Here is a 24,144-nt window from a genome sequence, read left to right as displayed (position 1 = left end):
TGTTTCTCCAAGAGGCACAGGTTGGACTGTAGACCAAAGCTACAACCATTTCAAAATTGTCATCCATGCATTTTAATTTGACTGCCGCAGCAAACTGACCCGTCCACGTGTTTGTTTCTGAAAATATTTGCTCGTTCCATGCCACCACAACACCCCCTGGCCCCCCTATGGCATTGACCACCATAAAACCTTCATAAAAGCCCCTCCCCAGTGTATTCCACTCTCTTGACTCACACTTTTCAAGCATGGTTTCCTGTAGGCATGCCATGGTGGCCCCCCATTCTCTCAGATACCTTCCCACTACTCCGCGCCTATTTTCATCATGGAGTCCACGAACGTTCCATGCGATACACTTCATGGAGAACGATCTTCACCCCCTTAACTGCCCTATGCCAGCTTTAGTCCAACCTTCAGTGTGATCTCTTTAGCCCTGTCGTTTCTCACAAGGTCCTCCATCACTGTTTGTTCTCCAACAGGCTCTGTGAAGTCACAATAGGGAGGATCTTCCGTGATTGTTTGATTGCCCACCAACTCTTTTGCAGCCCAGTTGGGAGGGGCCTCTGTGGTCTTTTGTTCCATTGCCGGTTCTATTGCGGCGTGGTTGGGAGAGTTCACTGCGCTTATTGATTCGTCAGCTGACTCTGCTACGGCACTACAGAGATGGCAGAGGATCTCTTTGCATTTACCCTGGGGTTAGGCTGCCCCTTTCAACCCTTGATCCTCTCAATTGCTACCTCGGGCCTTGTATTTGACTGCTAGCAGCAGGCGGCCACTTTTTCCGTCCTTCGCCATGCAACTATTCTCCGCTCATGATGGATGCCCAACTTCTTATGTTTGTATACAAGCCTTTCACTACCTTGGTGACCCTATTTGCGTAGCCACAGCCGCCGACTTAGAGTTTTGTTGTTTCCTTCACTAACTATTGCCCTTCTAACTGGTGTACTTCCTAGCTCCTGCACAATCTCTTGACTCTTGGGTTCTCCCCCCTTCCCAATGTCTGCCACGTGTGTCTCATTTGTGGCGGATGTCTGTGGCATCTGGTTTTCCTGTCGTACCTGCATTGTGTCCTCTTTATTGTGTGAGATCCCTTTGGGGTCATCCTCTATCCCTGAATTGACTTTTGGTTGCTGTCTCCTCGGCTCTAGGACGACCATCTTCATTCTGGAAACTGACATCCCCTCGGAGGGAGTTGCTACTTCTTTGCATTTGTCTCTCGTGGCCCACTGTCAATTTGCCGGTTGCAGTGGCAGTGGCGGTGGCAATATTGTGGTGAGACGAACCTCATAGATTCCTTCTGGGCCCCAAAGTTCAGGATGGGTGGAGGCGTGGTTGCTTGGATGTGCTCGACACTCCAGCACCACTATGTTTGGGCCCCCCGACTCCAAGCCATAAGAGAGGACACGTTTGAGAGTGCCTAAAGGTCTGACCAAAGCCTCCAGCGCCGTTCTGATCTGGTATCCCATTGGGACGTCTTGAGCTTCTATAATGTGTGAGACACTAGATCCCCTTGTTGAACCATCTCTTGGGAGACCCCGACGCCATCTCACTAGTGCACCCCCGCTGATTACTTGCTCCCAGCCAATCAGCAATGTGTAAGCTGCCATTGATGCTCCCCGAAGAAAGAAATTACCGCTTTCGAGGGTCCATACCTCTACCTTGGCGATGGCTGTAACTTTGCTATGGAGACCCGTCTGAACCTTGTCTGTTGTAGGGGAGCCTCTTCGGACCCCTCTGACTAGGCAGCCCATCAGGGTTCTCTGGTGGTCTGCCTGTGCTCCATTTTGCCAAATGTTGTCAACTTTTGGTTGAGGTTGAGGGCCCTTGGAGCCGTGAGTTTTCCAGTTGAGGTATGTTTGTCTGACCACATCTCTACCGTCTCTTGGGCATTCCATTTGACGATGGCCTGTCATACGGCATCTAAGGCAGACCAGCTTGCCCCGACATTCCCTTGCCTGATGGCCGCTCTTCAAGCATCGATAACAGTGCTCTTCAGCCCCTCCCACTCTATATAGCTTTATATAGCTCTGGCCGACGAATAGCTCGTTGTAGTCGTGGACCGACTCTCACCCACCCATCCACTTCTTGCACCTCTTGCACTTACTCAACATTGCGTATTCTGCTAGAACTAGGAGAGGTTCTGACCATCCCATTCTGTTACAACTCTCTTCCCCCCGTGATGCAGAGCGTTATCTAAGCATCGTCCTGGCTTGGTGAGGGAAACTGCGACCCATCATGTTGTTTCTCCCATTCCCCCATGTGGATTGTCTCCTGTAGGTCTGCTCGACTTGTTCTGCAGGTTGCCAAGGGTGCGGTGCAAAGAGCCTACATAGCGTGTTGCTCCGCTATCCTCCCTCCATGCCATCGGGAGAATCCTCCCTGTCCTCTCGTACCACTGACCCCTCTCTCTACATGTGGCTATACCCACCATTGTGGAGTTTGCCTCATGGTGGTCTTCGCACCCCACCAGGCCACTGGGCCTTCCCACCTGATACCCTGACCTCTGCAGCCCCTCTGTCCTTGTGTAGCTTTCCTGATCATGTGGCCAATAATGTTGTCGCCAATCGCTCTCACCCAGTGAGTGTCGTCCCGGCTCCCCCCTCCTTGTCCTGGACCCTGCTATGAAGCATCCTTTGAAGTAACCTCCTTGTGGGATCTTTGCGTGCATGCCGTCTTCACCTTGTTGGCGTTGTCGCATTCTCGTGCTGCCAGAACCACCATGAAGGCGGAGTAGAAGACTGCAGGACGGGTAGAGAACATAATTAGACGAGCAGATGATGGTCTCATCATAGATTTCTCTGGATTCAGAGACCAGTCGGAAAAGGTGTGGGGGAATTCGGGTTATGTTGTAGAGATGTTGCTTTAGGGTCTCGCCAGAAATAGAGGCTGGGGGGATTTGGATGCATCGTGTCCTTCCATCCAGGAACTTGATAAGCATTTGATTGTTCCCTGAGGCTGTTCCCCTTTCGACATGGACACTGTTATTGCTGGGGCCCCAGGATTTGTATCTGTCTGTGTTGATCTTTGCATCCTTCTACTTCTTCCGCTTCTCAAGGAAATCAGCTGAGTTGCAACTCTTGGTCCTGTATATTTGTGTACGCCCAGAGATCTCTGGGTTTGCCATATGCAGAGATTATTACGTCTTTCCTTGTTTGTAGCCGAGCAGCCAGGACCTTCTTGCAAGAGAAGAACGATCAGAGCGTCCGAAGCCACTGATGTGGAGTCAACACAGCGTAAGAAGTGGAGGAAACGCCAGCAGAGGGAGCCCAGATGTGGAAGTGGGAGGGGTGTTGCAACAATGTCATTATCACGTTCACATTCAGTTGATCTGGTTCCCTAAACTCTTCGAGCATGAACAGGTGCATGATACAGCGATCTTTGAACCATCTTCAAGTAGCAGACGATCATCTAGCAGGATCAACATATAACAAGCTATTATACAAATGAAAGGAACAACCGCACCTGGACCACGAGTCTCTGGATGATCGGATGCAGATCAAGCAATGTTCTCCATCTCCTGCAGACTTATTGACATCCTCATGCTCGACTGATGGTTTCTCCGAATTCCATTGACCACCTTGAGCATAGACATTTGGATCAGGAGGGAAAGTGTCCCACTAAGCTATGGATCAATCACGACGCTTTTCCGCCCACATATATTCTTCAATATTCCCAAGAGTTTGTTCTGCGATTGTTACCTGATGGATGAAAAATCGAGCAAGCTGTTCTCCAAGTTTGGGATCGAATGTCCGATGCTGGCGGAAGGCAGCATTCCAATATTTCTCATGATCATGGAAGCCATAAATTGGAGAAGAAATGGAATGTGAGTTTCGTAAGGCTGGATACTTTTGTTCAGCATAGACCCTGACAGCAGAAGAGCAGCTGCTCTACCAACATCTGTAGGGTGGTATATATATATATATATATATATCTTGACAAATAATTCTTCGTGAGAATGATATCCATAAAACGTTTTTGCTCTGACAACACAGCATCCACGCACATGTTGTCTCTATGATCCATAATTACCCTGATATCTTTGAAACATGGACTTTCGCCAAAGTCCAAACCGGGGATTGGTGCAGCCATGTAGTACTCCAGAGACACAATACACATGCTGAAGACATTCGAAGAGCTAGGAGAAGGTGGCGTCGAGGGTTCTGCAGAAGCCATCTCCATTTGATAGCAAAGATATTTCTGCAACAATCGAGAGTCATCTTCTTCTTGGACAACAGATCCTTGAGCCTTCCGGGAGTAGCAACCACAATATGCACACCCTCATCCTGGTAATGGTGATGAATCTGTACATTGGCAATGTTCAAACCTGTGAATAACTTTTTCTTGATCTGCAGAGCAAATGACGGTCCAGATAACACAATAAATGGCTGACGAGGGTTTCCCAACGCTTGTGGAATAATTTTTGACATCATCGTCAAAGCATTGAGTTCCAGGCCCTTACTAATCGATATGAACGGTAGGTTTGGGTCCACATGCTTAGAAATTCCTTCAAGGAAAAATGAGCTATACTGCACTGGTACCGCGTGTAAGCAAAAATCAGCACCCGACATCGCAATTTGTGGGTCAGTCATCACAACCTCATTTTCGGGCAGCTTATACTCAAGAAAATACTTGCAGTTGAAATGTGTTTCATTGATATATCTGCAGACATCAGGATCCCGGAGAAGCATGCTTACGTCCATCTCAGCCTTGTTTCTAGCGACGTGAGCTGCCATTGCTGTTCCGAAAGAACCTCCTCCAAGAACTACAACCTTCTTGGTCGTTCCAGCACGTCCGACTTAGCCCTAGAACGCCAAGAGCCAGACCACCGGACCAGTTTCTCCCAAGCAATTTGCACCGCGCGCCGACGATCCTTCCTGCCTTGTTTATCGACGATACTATTCTTGCTCGGCTCGTGAATGTCATCATCTTCCGCAAGCTCTAGATCAACGTCTCCGGCAGAGTACGGGCAAGAAATTTCTCGAGGAAGCTTGAGATGAGATCGAGATTGGATCTTCACGGTGAGGATGAACGCGAGATTTCCTTTTGAAGGGGGCGAGAAGAATCTTCTGCGCTGCGCGGGGACGAAGAACGGCCCTTGCAGTTACTACATGTCAATGGATCTCTGCAATCTTGGATGTATGGAGCACTCATGAAGCAGCAAATTCTCACTCTGTCTGTTTTTGTCTTCACGAGTCGCTCGGTCGGTCCTTAGTGCTATTCCCCTCGGGTCGACCTGGGAAGGACCATAAGGAAACTTCTCATATAGCCTAGTACTGGAGTTCCTGCCTCCGACATAGCCTAGAAGCACATACTGCCTCTCAAGCTCTCAGTTAGTTGGTCTTGCATAGTAATTCAATTCTGTGACTTCTCTTTCTCTACTCCGACCAGCTTTGACTTGGGAGATCCCTCATCTGTCTGCCTGCTGCGATGGGATGCGCCAGGGAGGGAGTTCCCTGAGGACTCCGTGATCTTGGCTTGGCCATTGGGCAAGGAAGGAATTTGGTTCTGTAGTAGATTCCTTATGTGTCTGTGTTGGTCCTCGTCTCCCGCCAGTCGCTGAAAATTTAGTCTCCTGAATTTGGTGGATTTTACGGCGGGGCGATAGAGTGCTTCTCCCATTCGATGACTCCTCCAATGATCACTAGTTAGGCCCTATTCATTGTTGATGTCTTTTACGAGTCACAGATGGGGGATCATGGCGGGAGCATCTAGGAGGTCCACCGGTAGGAGAGCTCTCTCTCGTCCGCGGCGGGGAGCCTGCTGTGAAGAGAAGAATGATCATGAGGGATAGGTATCGCAGGGCAAGAGACGAGGTTCCGAAGGACAAGAGATAGAGAAACGAGTGCTTACAATAACAAGATAGTTCTCTGGCTACTCTCTTAAAGGGAGGACGTCTTATTTCAAGGGAAACATGTGTAAAGGAAAAGGCATGACTACCCCAAAGGCATTAGGGGATTGGAGATCGAATTAATTTCGCAACAAGATTCCACTAGCGATAGATTCTGGAGCATGAGAGAGAGGATCACATTAAGTATAACAATGAGTATTAATCATATGTGATCAACATCCCTGGACTAAATATCAGGGGCTTACACTGGATATCAAGCAATTTGATTTTTCATGTTACGCATGAATACACTCGACTTATGTGGGTAAACATTTAAGTCTAAGGTGGGAATTCGACACAGCCTTAGCCCATGAACAACATAGGAACACTACTTGAATCCACAAGCCTTGTTTTACATGAAGCAACCAAGTCCTCAGTCCACAAAACTAGTTTCTCCAACACTTTAGTCCACGCGGGGTTTGTGCTTGAGTCCACAAGCTTTGAGCACTCTGTGACAAAGAGAACACTCAGAGCGGCGAAAAAGAATGCTGAATAAAAAAGTACTTTACTAATGTTCCTTCGGGGATACAAGGGCCCTTATATTCTGCAGAGATATAATGTAGATTCTGAGGCCTGTAGAATCTATAAAAATATATTGTGTGGCTCAAGGAAATTCTGATAAGACAAAACAGATCTGCACCTTAGAAAGATGTAGCAGAGATATTGTGCATATTCTGGCAGAAGAAGATTCTGTCAAAGGATTTTGTGGGTCTCCATGTACTTTTCTGTAGATATTGTTAGCTTCTAGAAGGGTCTCCATCTTGAGCTACCAGTTGCTAATGGCCTCAAGAAATGGGCTTCAGGGCTACATCACAATTACTGCTCAGGTGCTCTGTGACATTATCCAGGTATACTTTGATGCCAGTGTAAAAAGGCACAAGACTAATAATGCCAGTGAATAATTCAACTCTGAAGTTAGGTTACTTTCAGGAGAAAGGGATTCGTCGGGATAGTTTGTTACTTTCAGGAGACTCATATTGCAGTAACATTGAATAGAATGGGATGGGTGAAAGTAGAATCGGCCATATAATGGCCACTACTTGACCTGTGCTACTTCAAATGAGAATCCTACAAGCAATCCCATCTCATTAATCTCTATCCATCAAGGAAATTAAATCGCTTGAGTCGACAAGAGAAGCTGTCACATAGCTTTCTCCAGGTGTAGTTGATAACAGATCTCCTCTGCAGGAAATTTTGATGTATTTCCTTTATCCACCATCAATTTTCAGCAGTGAACGAAATGGACCCCAGGTTTCAAAAATGTATCTTTTTGGGTTACTCTACTATGAAGGGATACAGTTCTTATCACCCCACAGCCAGGTGGTTTTTTTATAACTGATAGCATGACATTTGATGAACCTACGGCATTCTAGCATGGTGGCCCTTCAAAGTATTTAGGGGATAGTTCAACTGACATTTATAAGGAGTATTCTGTCTTGATAAACCTACTCTCGGTCAGAACAGGAAGTTAGGAGGGGTGGTCTCATGGTTCCCACTTACAGACCTCCACTAGCTACTCGAGGCAAACCTCATCCAGAAGTGATGCTATGGGACTCATTGCAGGTTACAGTACAATGTGAAGATAGAGAAGCACCAGATCTTGGAGATGATTAGCAAGAAACTAAACTGGTCAAATAACTTATTCTCTTATTGCTCTACATAAACCAGCTGATGTACAAAGAAACCACAATCCAACATCTCCAACCTGATTTCCTCCGAGTAGCTTAGCAAGCCTCATTAGACATTTCTCTCCAGAATTGGGTCAGCGAAAATTCCAAGATCAGTGGAAGCATCATTTATTCATTAAGGGCCCCAAGCTATGGATGAAGAGATAACTGTATTTGAGAAGAATGACACTCCGCATTGGAGAAGAATGACATTTTGAATCTCAATTACATGCCAAGAAAGTTCTGTGTGCAAATGGTATATACAACCAAATAGAGGGCTGACTGCACTCTGGGAGATGTAAGGCCTGATTAGTGGCCAAGGGATTTTCAATGTCCTATGGTGTGGATTATTTAGAAAAAATAATGCTCGAATAGCCCAGATGGACACCCTATAAGCATTCTTTGTCCCAGATTTGATATCAAAGAAATGTGAAACTGAGATGTTTCCCTTGTTTGGAAATGGCTGACTCCAAAAAGGTATTTTGATGTCTCAACATAAGTAAGGCGAGGACTTACTGCAGGAGGTGCGGAGTTTGACTGCAAACCTATGAACACTCTTATTGACCAAATGAAAAATACGATAGAGGGGAGGATAGTAATCAGGTGAATCATGATCTATATGAAAGACTGATCCAAAAGATGACCTTCTTGAATCATACCAAGCCACATATATTTAATCTCAGCTGCTGAGTCATTTCAAAAAAGAGCCACAGAAAATTCATCTCCAAGTTACACATGAAGTGAACTCCAGGCCAGGGAAAGGTGATGGCAAGAGTGTGAAGATTTATACTGATGCGGATAATGTAGGCTAAGTCTTCAATAGAAGGCCTCTCTCTCACTATTGCATTTGATATTGGCAGCCAGATATGTGGAAAGAGTGAAAACAACCAGTTGTCGCAAGATCTTATGCATAGGCTTAGTTCACAATCTACCATACAGCATCTCCAAAGATATTTGGATTGGAGACATATAACAAGAGTTCCAAGTCCTCTTAGTAGACGAGTTCAATTATTTTATGATAATAAAACTGCTGTAGCCCTTGCCCAAAACCCAATGCAACATCATCAAACCAAGCATGTGGCGGCTCATCGTCCACCAATGAGAAAGTGGAGTGTCAGAAATCATCCTTTAGCTCCCTCTGAATCTCCTCCTGTCTCCTTCACCTCCAGCTACAGTTTCCAAGGAAAGAACAGAAAACCCTAGTTACGATTTTTGTCATAGGGCTGGTTTAAATACCAGCTTAGTATAGTTTAAATGGGCTGGGCCCATTGTCCTTAGGTCACTTATACTCTCACGTGAGAGCATAAGTGACTTGTGCATGTGGGTCCACTTATAACACGTGGGGCCCACTTACAGATAGAAAAATAAAACGGATGATAATAAGATACAAATAATATGGCTGGCTAACATGGAGACTGGGGTAATTATATTCCTATTTGTTGGATATGTCGACCAAGCCACAGATATGTTCACAATAGGGCCTCAACAGAAGTATCAGAGAAAACGCTCAAGGCAAGCAGCACCAATCAAAGGTGGACACGTAGTGGTCGTAGTTGACCAAATCGACTTCTAATGCATTATATAAAGAAGGTACTTTGAATAAAGAAGGGGGGCAAGAAGTCAGTCGCGAATTTGGGGCTGAACTCGAGGTTGTGATCTTGTTCCGGAGGAGAAGACGACCGATTCAGCCGCTCTCCATTTCTATTCGGTTCTTCTCTCAATCTCCTCTCCTAGTTCTGGGAATACGTGAGACTTGTTACGTTCTTGTCTTTACTCAAACTATTTTGGGATAATACATTTCTTGATTTCATCATAAGGATCCATTTTCTCAGATTATCTATATTCTACCAATTCTTTACAATCAGGGTTATGATCCCCATGGAGATATAACAAAATCAAGAAATGGGTAAGGGATAGAGAGGAGAATAGGAGAGATAGAAGGGGTAAGAGAGAAGAAGAGAGATCAATAGGTGAACAAACTCTCAAAAACCTCCGAATTGGGAGTTCTTGCCCTCACGAAAGCCGGATACAGCTACTCATGCCAAGAAACCATAGGGTGATCATCAAAAGTCCCTCTAATGACCTTACAAGGGGGTATTTATAACCCTACAATTTCAGGAATCGGTTATCTCATCAAGACTCTAACAGTCGACCAAGCCACAAATATGTTCACAATAGGGCCTCCTGCATCAACTTTCTGTTAGTTGACTGACAAGCTTAGTGTGGACAAGTCCAACATCAACACCCAGCTTAAGGGTGGCGTGACAAACTTGTCTCCCCTCCCCGTCATACATAGTTTTATCTTTATCACGTGACACATATTGGCCCATAAGTAAATGGGCCCATATCAGGGAGTTTTAGTAAACCTTATTTTTCCATTCCTTAAAATATGGTGCCACATATTTTTAATACATTAGTGGCACAACCAGTGTATGCCGGTACTAGCCAATGTCCTGTTGCTATAGGATTTCGTTCCTAATCTTGTGGCATGGTGTCTGGTAGCTGGGCAAGCTTTGATTTCTGCAGATCATGACATATGGCAAGACCTACTATGTCCTCTATAGGTATATCCAAAGACAAGGCCCAGTAGTTTTATGTGTCACACACTTTTGATAGTACATTCTTCCAGCAGCCACCAAATCATTGTAGGGTCCAGAGGGAGAATCCACATCTTATTCCGCATCTTAACAGTCTCAATACCAGTTGCAGGATACGGCCAAGAGGTTTCGCAATGAAATAATTGGGAGAACATGAGATACCTTAAGTAAGCAAGTGGGAGGCTATAAGTCTGAGTGTGCCCCCTACATTTAAATGAGCTCAGGCACATGAAACAAAAAAAAATAAAAGGACATAAAGGAAATAAGTAGCACAATTATTTCTAACAGTAAGTACATGATAACATTTTCAAAAAAACAGAAAAATAGCTAAAGAAATAACCCATGTCCCAACCATCAAAAAAGACAAAATCCTCCTAGATTCTGACAACCACTTTTTTTTGAGACTCATTCCTATTAGCAAGGTACAAGCCTAAGTTACCAATTAATATAAAAATGGCACAGAAGTCAGGTTCAAAATGCACCTATAGAAGAAAATATAATATGGACAAGATTCCACAATCATGGAAAAAGACAGTACCTGGATTACACGAGAGTTTTCCAAGTAGAATTCTCGAAACCAAAGAAATCCGAGATCAGTTAATGACCCTATAGTTTCTGCATAAACATTATCAACTAAATAAAACTCATACTGCACTCTCACACATTTAATATATAAGACAAAAAAAATCATAAAATGATAAAACATTACATCTTTATATTTCTTGTTCTTAAACATATTTTGCTATTCTAATACTATCTTTCACTTTTCCCCCTCACTGATTACTTCCTTCAAATGTAACAGGGTGATATAAATTCCACACACTGCCAGCGGCTGCATTCTTCTATTATTTTTATCTCTTCCTTCTCCCTCCTCTCTCTCAGTGTTCTTGATCCTGTGTTTAGTTTTCTGCCTTCCCATCTTCAATGCTTCCATAATTAGTATGATAATCATTTTACCTTGTATTTTTGGTTAAATGTTTCTTTGTCCTTAAACATAATTGGACGTAAAAAATCAAGAAGACTAAAAGTACAAACATCAAAGATTATTTTTTTAAGTGAGTGCATCAATCACTTTCTCTCTACCTTTGCCAATTTATTATGAAGTCAATAAAATGGATAAATCTCAAGATTGTTTTTTAATCATCTACCCTGAAGTAGAAAATACTTTTCAACTGATACATTTTAATATTGGATAATTGTGTTCCATGTAGTTAGGGGCTTAGACACCCTACAGCTCTACTAGATTTTCCAAATCAAGATGTAGACTGATGAAAATTTGAGAGTAACTTCAGTTCCCATTTTCTTCCCATGGTGAGATTTTTAATGTTTTATGGCTCTTTTGCCGTACCTTTCCATTAGCAATCGATCCTATCCAGTTCACTGTTTTTTAGTACTTAATCACTTGATCTCAGCCAAAAGTTTGTTACCAATAAGCAAATCCACTTTCTCAATGTCACAGGCTAGTAAAAGACTCTCACTCCAAAATTTCCCAAAAATTGATACAATGGGGATTCATTAATAGGAAAAATATTAAGGGTTTACATGGATAAAGAGAAGGGTTCTGTAGAGCTATCTTAGCATATTTTAGTGTATTCAGGCCTCATCCAACTTTTATTCTTCTCCCTTATCTTTATCTTCTGAAGTTTTTTGTGTATGAAACTCTTTCCTATTTCATTATGGGAAGATCGCCACTCTGATCACATGGTACCAGAGCCTGACATAATAGAATTCTCTCTATCATTCCTTCATTGTCATCAACAAGCATGTTTCAACAGCACATGACCTTACTGCCTAAGAGAGATGTGGACCATCGCATACAGTTATCTCAAGGTTCTAAAAAACCAGACCACTTGAGAACTTGTCATTATTCACATTTCCACAAGAATGGCCAGCTTCAAACCCTTTCTCCAGGCTGGCTCTATTGGTCAAAAAGAAAGGTGGGGGTAGAGGATTATATGTCATTAAACCAGATCATACCCATTGTAGACAAATTACTGAAATTATATGGGGTAACTATCTTAACCAAAATGGATCTATAAAGATATTGGGGTATTATCAAATGATAATACCCCAATATTGCGGTATTATCAAATTAAGATCTATAAAGATGCCATTCAAACTGTGTTCCAGACTCACCAAGGACATTATGATTTTGGTAATTTCTTTTGGTCTTTCCACTGCACCAGCAACCTTCCAAGGGTCAATGAAATTAATATCAACCTCATTTGAGGTGTTTTGTGCTAGACTTTTTTGATGATATGCTAGAACATAACACAAATCCTGCTGAAAATGACTCCCAAATGAGATTGGTATTGGACAAATTTAAGGATAACCAACTCTGGATTAATCCCTAGAAATGGTGTTTCTACAAAGACAATCAAATTTTTAAAGCATTGGGTATCTTGCTCATAAGAGTCTTAGGACTAACGCACTACCATAGAAGATTTGTTCAATACTACACTTCAAGATGCCCACGTGCGTAATTTCTGGTAGGGCGCATGGAACCCGATCATATATGGGGCCTTATCTGACCAGCGTGTGTCCAAGCTCATAGATATGCAGCAATCCCTGCTACAATTACGACCAGAGGATGGAAAAAAAGACACGTGGGAGTGGACAAATGGCCCCTTCTCGGTTCGGAAAGGCTTATACGATTATCCGACAGGGGCAAGAGGAAGACAGGGCATTGGTCAGCGCATGCAGGTTCATATGGCGCCAAAGAGTCTCATTGAAGGCGAGATTTTTTGGATGGCTGCTAGCAAGGAAAAGATTAATGACAAGAGTCTTTCGAAAAAGGTTATATCCAGATACTTTGTCACAATGTGTGCTATGTATGAATGGGGAGGAAGATTGCAACCATCTTTTCTTTGAATGCTCCTTTGCTCACACGGTTTGGGCCAGCCAGCCACTTTCAAGGATGAAGGTGACATCTGAATTGGCTTTTTGGGACTCGGCACAGAATTGCGCGGGAAGAGGAAACAAGGACAGTGGCCGAGCTCTAGCTGTGTTGTGGGCCATCTGGTTACATAGAAATGAGGTGTTCTTCCGAGGAAGAAGGGCTTCTACAGATGGAGTAATACATGAAGTAGAAGGAATTATGGCAGCATGGTCCTCCCAAGCGACGGGAGGTGAAGGAAGATATTTCAAGATGACTGAAAGGATGATATAGGGCCTCTATGGTCCAAATGGGAAGTTCACCGATTCATCAGGTGTTCATCCCTTGTTATAGTTCAAAAAAAAAAAAAAACTACACTTCAAAATCAGAGCAACCCATACCAATTTCCTTTTTTTTAAGGAAATATTTTACAATCCATGAAGGCTGAAACGGCCTCCACATTCATACTTGGCCTACCAGATTTTTCAGAAGCATTCATTGTGAAACCCAACCCATTGGGCTATGGGATCGGAGCTGTTTTCATCCGAGACTCTCACCCCATTGCTAATTTTAGCAAGGTACTAACCCCTAGAGCACAATCCAAACCAAGGTATGAGAGAGAACTAATGGCCGTGGTATGCGCAGCTCATAAGTGGAAACACTATTTGCTCCTCATGTATTTCTTTATTTGTACAGATATACCAGAGAAACACCATAAGTGGATGTCCAAGCTAACGGATTATGATTTCAAAATTAAGCATAAGACAAACCAACACTGTAGCTTATGCCCTTTCTCTTGCAATGAATGTGATCTCACTTAATGAATGTGATCTCACTTAATGGTTTGTCCATATCTTATAGGTTGGACAAACCAAAGTTGGAAGGGGAGATTGCAGCAGATCTACTTCTGTCTGGAATAAAACACAACATCAGCACTAATGTCGGTAAAAACCCCATTCTACTTTCCATCAAAATATCTTTAATCACAAGAAGAAGTTAGTTATCCCCAGCACTTCTGCACTAGTGCACCTCACTCTGACTGAATTGCATAATGCCAAGATCAGAGTCCACGGGTGATTTTATAGACCTTTAAAAAAACATTGCAACATTTTTCCTGGCAGGGTATGAAACACACAATCCAATCACATGTTGCAGCATGCCACATTTGTCAGACACACAAGGCTTCTAGCCCAAATCCTGCAGGGCTCCTTTTACAGCAAACAGTTCACAAAAATAAAGATGATGAAGCGTTGAATTTAATTGAAAGCCTACCAAACATCAAGTGGTTATAATTCAATTCTGGTAGTAATTGATAAATGTCCAAGTATATTCATTTCATTACTTCAAAACACCTTTTTTAAGCACAGGATAATTCATCAAAGAAACCGTACTTTTACATTGTATTCCAAGATCAATTATATGATATAGAGGAAGCGTATTCATCAGTTCGTTCGGGAAGGAATTTCACAAATTACAAGGGACTTCACTGTGACTTGGTTCTTCATATCATCCCAAAACTGTCAGGCCACCAAAATTAAATGCAAGAGTCTGGATTATAACTTAAGGTGTTTCTCTTCTAAATACCCCAAGCTGTGGACTAAGCAGTTACCTTGAGCCGAATACAGTTATAATAGTTCCTTTCATTCAGCAATAAAAATGACACTGTTTTGGGATACACTCACTCTTCTACGTTATGGAACTCTACCTACATCTCTAGACTCATTAGATACCCTCTACACGAGACCGATCATATAGTATGAACACTGAAATTTCATCTGGCCAAATCACGGATACTCTGAAAACTTTGGCTGTTAAACGTAGGAGTGATGAGCATTTTAACAGGGGGATAAAGTGTATTTGAAGATTCAACCATATCATATGAAGTCCTTAGCCAAAAGACCATCAGAGAAACTTGCCCCAAAATATTTTGTACAAATTTTATAGAAAATAGGTCCAGGGGCCTATAAACTTTATTTACCTGCTAATGCCTAAATCCACACAGTTTTCTAAATTTTTAACCTCAGACGGGCTACTAATCTTTCTAATGATTTAGACATTCCTACTAATCTTCCAGATGATTTCAAATGACTGATGTTTCCAAATTATATTCTTTTACAGATTCAACAAGAATAGACTTCAGGTTTCGTCAAGTGAAAAAAATCATCCAAGTAGTGAGCCGACATGGAAAGACCTTGATATTATTCAAGACAACTTCCCAGTTTTCCAATTGGGAAACCCATTGGTCTATGGGCAGGAATGCAATGATAAGGCCCCATAAAGGACTTATCATAATATGCATTGCCAGCACATGTGTTAACTGAATGACACGTGTGACTTTAGAATAAAGACTGGCAGGAGCCATCTTCTATAAATAAAGGGCATTGGAAGGATAATCAGCACATCAGCATTTCCTTCAAGATCGTGCAGTTGCTGTGGCAGCAGAATGAGATCCTCCAACTCATGAAACAGGCAAGTGCTAATCCGGCTTAATCACAGCACACTTTGGGAGAGGACCTTTCTGGCTCACTCTCTCCTTACTGATTTCAGTATTCTCTTTTTTACAAGAATCTTATAAAGGGAGACAAATTGTGGTGAACTTTTCTATTTTGGTATATTCTTGGTGCAACTCAGATCTCGGTTCCTGCAATAGAACCGTAAAAGAAGCCCAGAATACCGGTCTGGCATTTACATCTCTCTGCAGGAGAAAAGAGTTTATTTCTTGCTGCAAACCCTCAGATGGCTTGTGCTTACCCAACAAACGAATCTTTGATCTACTTCAATGGATTCTAAGGAGATGATGCATTCTGACACTAGTAAACTTCAGCCATCCTGATCAGCAGCCCCATAATAACTTAAAAACTTATTTAATTGCACACACTTCTTAAATATAAACTATGTTTAGTAAAATGATAAATCCAGGAAGCTTTCCAAAAGTAACCTGTGAAGTCCAGAATATGTAAGAAAAAACTGAGCTTGTGAAAGAAAGTCTCTAATTCCTTAAGATCGTCAGAATTAATTCCAGAACCATTATTTCCAGGTTGTAAACCCAGTTTCCGAGAGTTGACACCAGATAACAGCTCACATATTAGAAACTGTAGGCAGTGAACCTGTAGAATAGAAGATGTGAATAGATAGCATGGTATCATACAAATAAAAAAAATATAGAAAACTTCAACATTGATTCCAAGATAAGAAACAACTGAAATAGAGATCATTATTTGGCATCTATAGAAGCCTCGACATTTAGGACTCAGACAAGTTTTTACAGAAAATTTTTAAATAACTGTTTCTAGCATAGCTGGAGAAATAAGGAAAACCTGAAACTGACAAAAGTTGATGCAAGAAACCCTAGTAAAATATATTGCTATAAACCATAAACAACGCATGTAGTCTTGTGTTTGAAACTCTTAGTGTTAAAGATAAAGAGCTTATTGGAAGATTTGGCAACCCCTCTTTTTTTTTTGAAAACATATGAGGCGATCACCCGAACAAATCGGTAACCACCTGACAAGTACATGGTTCGAGGCCTAGGACTCTATTACATGTATACATTTTCCTCTTCCCTCTTCATCCCCGTCGAGGAAAACCATGATGCTAGGAGACCTTCTCCCTCATGGGCAAGCTCGTCTGTAGAGGCCTTCCCCCCTCGGAAGATCACCTCATTTCTGTGTAGCCAGATTCCCCAGAGCACTGTCAGCACTCGGCCCCCCACTTCTCTATATCTGGTACCGGTCCTCTGCATAGAATCCCAAAAGGCCTCCTCTGATGACGTGCTCACCGCCAACTGTGCTTGGGTGGCCCAAACTGTGCGTGCGAAAGGGCATCCAAAAAATAAATGATTACAATCTTCGTCATCCCTCGTGCACAACACACATAACATCGGTGCATCTGGATACATACTCTTGAGAAAGACACGGGTCATCACTCTCTTTTGGAGCAAGAGTCACCCAAAAATCATGGCCTTAAGCCGAACCTTAAGATGCCAGATGGCTCGACACGCCTGGATCATATTTTTGTCTTCATCGTTGCCCTGTCGTTCCAAGCTTCCACCACACCACCAGTTTGTCCAACTGCATTGACCGCCAAGAATCCCTCGAGAAATCCTTGGCCCACTATGTTCCACACTCTAGCTTCACAAGATTCCAGTGTAGTTTCTTACAGGCATACTATTGTGGCTCCCCATTCTTTCAGATGATTTCTTATCACCCCTTTTCTCTGCTCATCTTGAAGGCCGCGAACATTCCATGAAACACACTTCATGATTTAGTATTTGTTCTGTCTGGCCCATCCTAGGTCCACTGCAATCTCACCCTCATAACAACTTCCTCAACTTGGTGGCTAAGTAGGGGATCTTCCCCACCTTCATTTATCTCCACTGTCTTGGTCGCCATCTACGTTTCAAGCATCTCCATGTCGGGTGCTCGCAAGCTAGGAGTCGGCATTTGGACCATCTTCTTTGTGCTGCTCTTCACCATTCCCCCAGCTATTAAGTTCAAACGGATAAATTTGAGATGATGTCCACAGTGCTTTCATAATTTAATATCTTTGACAGCATTCAATTGATTGAGTGAACTTTGGTGAGCACTGCTTCTCCCCATAAATTCTTGGGCACATTTTGATGATGTAGAAGAATCCTGGCTGTATTAACAACATGTCCTATCTTCCTTTCTGCAACTCCATTCTGCTGTGGAGTATTGACCCACGAAGACTCTTGCACGATTCCATTCACCAGAAATACAAAGTCAACTTTTCATTAAAATTCCTTAGCATTGTCAGACCAGAACCATTTCATAAACACATTGAATTGGTTCTTCACCTTGTCACTTCTGATTTGTGTTTAAGCAAATGTACCCTGTCAAACTGTGCAATCATCTACCAGAATAAGAAACCACCTTGCACTAGAAAGTAAAGTCATAGGTGCTGGTCCCCACACATCTCCATGTACAAGTGAAAACGGAATTCTACTTCTCTCTTCTCCCCGCTCCCACTATAAGAAGCTCTCTTATGATTTGCACATTGACGTGATTTACAAGTTAACTCTGAAATATCAAGGTTCCTGGCGAAGAAAAGAAACATTTGTTTCATCAACCCAAAAGATGGGTATCCCAAACGAAAATGTAAATTTTTAAATTCTTAAATTTGTTTGTCATGGCTTTCCACTGACTCTTGAGCATCCACCATCATTCCCGCCTTTGCTTCATCCGTCACGCAAATCAGGCCATTCCTCGCCTTAAAGAGTGAAATCTACAAGTTCCTTACCTTGTCAAATGCAAAACAACCAGCACAATCAATAGTTAGTGAGCATTTGATGCCTTGCATTAGATGCTAAGGAGACACTAACTGAGCCTTGAGATTAAGCACATGTAAAACATTTTGAAGGACTCCCAAGGTTTCTATATTAACATCACTAATGCCAGTCACAGGCAGGAGGACTTCATCCCCAGCAGTGAAAACCTTTCTAGCCCCTTCAGATGCTTTTTGTTCTGGCAGCTGATGTATTAGCCATCAGTACATCCTTAGTATGTGGGAGGGGATGTATTAGAGGGTTCCAGACGCCGAGCTATCCCATGGGAATCCCTTTGTTAAAATCTGTCGATGATACACTGTTCTTCGTCGAGGGATCCGTGGAGGAGGCCAAGACTTTGGCGACACTCCTGCGGGTGTTCGCAGATTGCTCGGGACTGCACATGAATAGAGGAAAGTCAGAATTTGTGGGCTTTGGTCTATTGCCGGAGGAGACCCAGTGTTCTAGTGTGCTTGGTACGCCAGTGGGATCATTGCCCATGCGATAAGAAATCATCTGCAATACCAATCGTTTATTTATCCATGTTTAAACTTCCGGTGGGTGTTGAGAAATGCCTAAGCGGGCACATGCGGAGATTCTTTTGGAAGGGGTACAATGCAGGGAAGGGGCGTGGCATGGCGTTGGTTTCATGGGAAGACATTTGCACGCGAACTAAACAGGGTGGACTTGGAGTACCTCACCTAGATACACTAAATGTGGCTCTACTGACGAAATGGGTTAGACGGATCGTGGGACCAGAGGATGACTTGATTAAGGATGTCTTGAGGGACAGATACAGCTCCAATTTGGACTGAGAGAATTCGATGGATAAGGTGAGGGGGGAGTCGGCCTTTTGGAGATGGTTGAGGAAGTTGTTTCCCTTGGTAAGGGAATTCTTCCGGGCCCAATTGGGGAATGGCGCCGGCTTTAGGTTTTGGATGGATGATTGGACATCGCATGGACGCCTTCGAGACCTTTTCCCTTGCCTGTATGCCCTAGCCCGTCATCGGCAAGCATTGGTGGAAGTGTTGGGATGGTGTGTGGTGTCCATCTTTTGCGGCCATCTTATTATCTAATCAGCGGGTGGAGAATTTCTTAAGCCTTCAGCAAACACTAGGCAACTGGCGGCCAATGGAGGGGATGACAGATGGGTGGATATGGGCATTGGGCCCATTCTCCAGTTGAGGAGTGTACCAGAGGTTGAGAACACACCACAATGAGGACCCGATCATCTTAGGGGCATGTCGCTCAATTTGGAGGCAACAGATACCTCTCAAGGTTATGGTGTTTGCCTGGATGCTCGCCAAAAAGCGGACAATGACCCGCGTGAGACGTCGAAGGTTTTTCCCGGCAGAATCATCATTGTGCCTTCTGTGTATGAAGGAGGAAGAGGAGTGCAAGCATCTTTTTATCCAATGTTGGCTTGCCCGTGTGATATGGGCTAGCCAGGGCCTAGCAGAGATTACGTCGACTTCAGTCTTATGGGCCACACTGCCACGGCGTCAACATGGGTTTGAGACGGAGCGAGGGCTGAGATTCCCGGTGCTTTGGGCAATATGGTCCCACTGCAACGTGGTCTTATTCAAGGGGAAGGCAATGTCGGTGGACAGGGCTATAAATGATGTGGAGAGACTTGTGTTCTGATGGTTTGGTCCTGGCTGAGGTGGAGGGTATGGGGGGCACGATGGCCCATTGTTTTTGGGCCTAGATCCCTCCTGTCCACGTGTACGGAGGTTCGCCAAGCTGGGTGATCTTCTTTATTGTTCAAAAAAAAAAAAAATGGTCAGTAGCTCCAGAGTGCAAAATCCAGACCAAGTAGACGTGGTCATCAGTATATAATTGCTTACCAGGCCGGCAGCTGGATTTGGCCATGGACGTACAACTAACTAAAGTTTCTAACTTCTCTAGTTCTTCGTTGAGAGTATTTACTTCCTCCTTGTCCCGCTTGAACTCAACACTGGCACCACTGGGTTCATAGGTCTTCCTTTCATCTTGATGGCCCTCCTGAGCTGACAAAGAGTGAGCCTGAGTCCTCGGAGGCCATCCATGCAAGTCCCAACAGTTATTCTTGGTATGACCTCTTCTCTTACAATAATTGCACATTATATTGTTGCAATAGCCTTTTCCTCTCTATCCTTTGTGAGTCGAATCATAATTCCCTTGAATGTTGGTTCGGACGGTGCCACGCGAACCTTGCCCAGCCATATTCTTCTCTTCCTTTGACTTTACCATCAATCCAGCTCCATTCTCCTCCTCAGATGCTCCTGGGACTAGTTGTAGACAATGGCTCTCCTCCTTCAGTACGATATTATGTGCCTGTTCGAGATCACGTATTCTCTCCCAATTAAGGATTTGACCCCTCAATGCCTAATATTCAGCTTTTAACCCCATCAGAAATTTGAAGAGTGTATTCCCACTCATATGGATTCAGGATTGGTCAATAGCAGTCTTGTTCCCCCTGCCGGAGGCTATTCTGTTATCAGGATTGCAGCATGTCCTAGAATTCTGCCCCCCTTGATCCGATAGAGCTCCGTTTATGATAGGGTTCTACATCACCCACCGTGGCCCTAAGGCACTGTGCGAGCGTCTATAAGTGAGGAAATGCCTCTCTCAAAGTGCCTCATAGCAACCATGCATCCAACCTCCTAACTTGGCAGAGAAGAACTCACATATTCACGGAAAGATTTGTCCGAGTCCCAACCAAAATGGTGACGGCCCCCTGAACAACGCCATTGTCCTTTCCCAAATCAGGCCCCTACTATTACTATCCCACAATATATGGATGGTGAGTTCATAAATCAGCAGAATCTTAAAATTATGTAAAAGAGCAAAACCTTAAACAAAAAATATGCAGGAAATTATACCTGGGCAGTAGATGGTGCAACAGATCTGGGATGAATGGCGTCTCCCTTGCCTTCGTCTGGTTCATTGAGTTGTGAAATTGTTTCTGGGTCTGCCTTTATGGTATTTGTCATCCAATCCGCAGACAATGTCCGCATGTCTGACAGAATCCTATTTAAAGATAGTATACGCCTTGAGTTGCAAGGTAAATAAAGAAACTGCTTCTCAAAAACAAATAAATCATCATGGATGTAGATAAGTGGGAAAAGAAATAAAGTTTGCGAATCGGGAAAACTGGTCTCTTAGGAGCCAATATTTGCTTACTGCAAAAGACTACTCTGCTGTTCTAAGTGAGAACGTGCCCAAGAAATTTGTAAGCTGTCTGCAATTTGAGAGATTTAAAACTCTCCCTTCCTCCATTATTATTCCTTATGCTTACAGCCAAATCGACAAAGGTCATTCGACATAAACAGAAGTGTAAGCCCAAAGCGCTCCCTGCTGTTATCTTATATTCCCATTATATTTCATATGGTGGATGTACCCTTATCAGCTCGATGTTATAAGAGCATCTTAGGATTCATTATTAACAGTCCAATCAGCCAGTATGATCTGGCTGAATGAATGAAGTGAACGGCAGAAGCGGCTACTTACAGCAGTCTTGAGAGGTGACGGATTGCTCCGGGTTATCATAGATAGAGAATCCCAAACAATCCAATGGTTTGGAAGCATTCGCTTCAGATCACAGAGCCATCGTAACTTTGGGAACGACAGGTTGAGGCAGTGGAGGGTAGAAATGATAGAGCCCAGGAGGGTACAAAGGACAGACTGGGACCACAGTTGGATCTTACAGTGGTGGCCGCAGCAGTCATGTAGTCATGAGTGGAGGGAGCTCTTAAATGGAGGCTGCAAACAGAAGGAGAATGGACCTTTCCTCATCACAGATGGAGATTGCAAACAGCCAAGATGTGTGTGATAAGTCTCAATCGAAGAGTTACCAGAGCAAGAGGAGACGCAAGACTCTCTCCGCATGTGCAAATTGATGCAACACGTGCAAGATCTGAATAAACGCGCAGGAAAGGTGTGAGGAGATGGAAGATATAAATAGAAGGTTTCAAGGACTCAGGGCCGTCAAGAAGTTGTTGGAGTCGTCCGGACAGTGGACGGAGATTCTTCCCCCCCCCCCCCAATTCTCCTTGAAAGGTCCAGCGAGCTGACCAGGGAAGTAACCTTGCACTTCTCTTCCATCCCCCGTGGACGGAGATGGAAGATCTTTCTATATTCCGTCAGGACCTTGTTGATAGAAAACTACTCCGACACCTGGTTTTGGTCATTACTATTCTCTTATTGGATTGTGGTTGAATACGATATTGGAGATAGATCTCAGTGTCGAAATCTCTCAAGTCAAGCTACATTCTTTTTCAGATATTTCAGTACCTTAACAGTGTGGAAGCTGCTATGATGTTGGCAGAGAGCATAAACGGCCGCTCACCACAGCGGAGGTGGTAGCGAACGGCGAAAGAGGTCAGTGGTTGTCACGACGACAGCAACAGAGTAGGTTGCAATGTCAGAAGGGAAGAGTCAATGAGAACTAATGAGATCCAAGGAAGGGGGTTTACAATGACTGAGGTGTAGTCGAGGTACCCCATAATGGAGTTGGTTTACTGACACTGTAGGGGGGGGGAGGAAAGAAGCAATGGGGAAAGACAAGTTCGACAAGCTGAGCAGTCGGTAGTAGTGCCACAGTGGCAGCCAATGGTGGAGGTCAGCAGTGGAAGTCAGAAACGTTCACAAGGACTTAGATTGACAGAGGAGCAGAGAAAACACAGTGACAATCAACAGAGGAGTTACACGAAGGAGGTAATCGTAAAGCAGCAAAAGACAGAGAAAGTTGACGATGATGGTGATCTAATGCGACAACGGATACGACAGAAGTTGATGACGAAGGTCAGAACTGGAGGTTGACTATTCTGCAAGTAGACACCAGATAGGGACAACGCATGGGATACACTAGCGATTGACGGCAATGGCCAGAGCTCCAGAAGAGATGCATGTCAGCAGAGGCGAGATGGTGGATGGTAAATGAAGGAGATGGTAGACAGCAGCCTGAAATCAGATGATAGTCAGCAGCAGGCTAACGAAAGAAACTAAGGAAGATTGACACAAACAAATCGACATGCTGCAATCAAAGAGTTAGGCTGACGATGGGCACTCCTCTGGATTGTCATGGAGGAGGTCAGACAAGGTGGCAGAGGTGGGATGGTGATGGCAGACACAGGCCTAACAAGAAAGTGATGGAGAACAAGAACTGACACACAGTAAAACAATGCAAAGGAAGAAGTAAGTCAAGGTGGCCTGGAAGGTTGTCGGCAGGGCAATGGCAACTATACTTCGAGGTACAAAAAGACAGAGGTTACAGTCATGGCAACACAAAAAAGGCCCTCTATTGCAGAGGCAGTGGGGAAGATTTAATCAAAGAAACATATAATAGAAGAGAAATTGGAGGGAGACGAGCCCCTCATATGATGAGCTTGGGTGGTCGCCTCAGTCTATTGACTCTAGCGGTCAGCTGAGAACACTCCCCAGGCTCCACTTGGGGTTGGGAAGGCAGATCAAGAGGCGACAGCAGAGAGATGCCAAGGAGGTGGGAAACTTAGCCCACTTGATACCACAAAAGCTATGAGGCATATCAGTATGGCAGAAACAAATTCCACCTCAATGGAGATCAGATGGATATCTACACAAACGAGAGAGACACAGACATGAGTGGTAGCCAGGTGCATCCATTCACAATGAGAATGAAAACTAACACTTTGCAGACGGCATTGGAAAGGGGCATGGAGTGCCTCTATGTCACCATCACCAAGGGAACGACGGACAGGGCCAAAGGTCTGGAGTAACTCATTGGCATGAGGCTAATAGTGTTGAAATTGGCAGAATCTCACCGAGCCAGAACTGCATGGAATGTACATGGGGAAGAGGAATGGATAATTAATGAG

The 24,144-nt window shown here is 43.8% G+C and overlaps 1 protein-coding gene across 1 annotated transcript in view; it reads right to left on the bottom strand.

The window, feature by feature from the left end:
* The window catches only part of PIR121 (transcription activator), a 108,634-nt gene that overhangs the window by 44,274 nt on the left and 40,216 nt on the right, over positions 1-24,144 (bottom strand). Inside the window, exons 15-17 of the mRNA XM_078585773.1 lie at positions 21,172-21,319; positions 15,962-16,130; positions 10,687-10,763 (exon numbers count right to left, since the gene is read on the bottom strand). Coding sequence (XP_078441899.1) covers positions 10,687-10,763; positions 15,962-16,130; positions 21,172-21,319 — 394 coding nt within the window. The remainder of the gene's footprint in view (positions 1-10,686; positions 10,764-15,961; positions 16,131-21,171; positions 21,320-24,144) is intronic.

Source organism: Wolffia australiana, chromosome 14 (assembly GCF_029677425.1).
Source record: "Wolffia australiana isolate 7733 chromosome 14, ASM2967742v1".
NCBI classification, from domain to species: Eukaryota; Viridiplantae; Streptophyta; class Magnoliopsida; order Alismatales; family Araceae; genus Wolffia; species Wolffia australiana.
The sequence above is the reverse complement of the archived record's forward strand: the minus strand, read 5'-3'. Positions and strand labels throughout refer to the sequence as shown.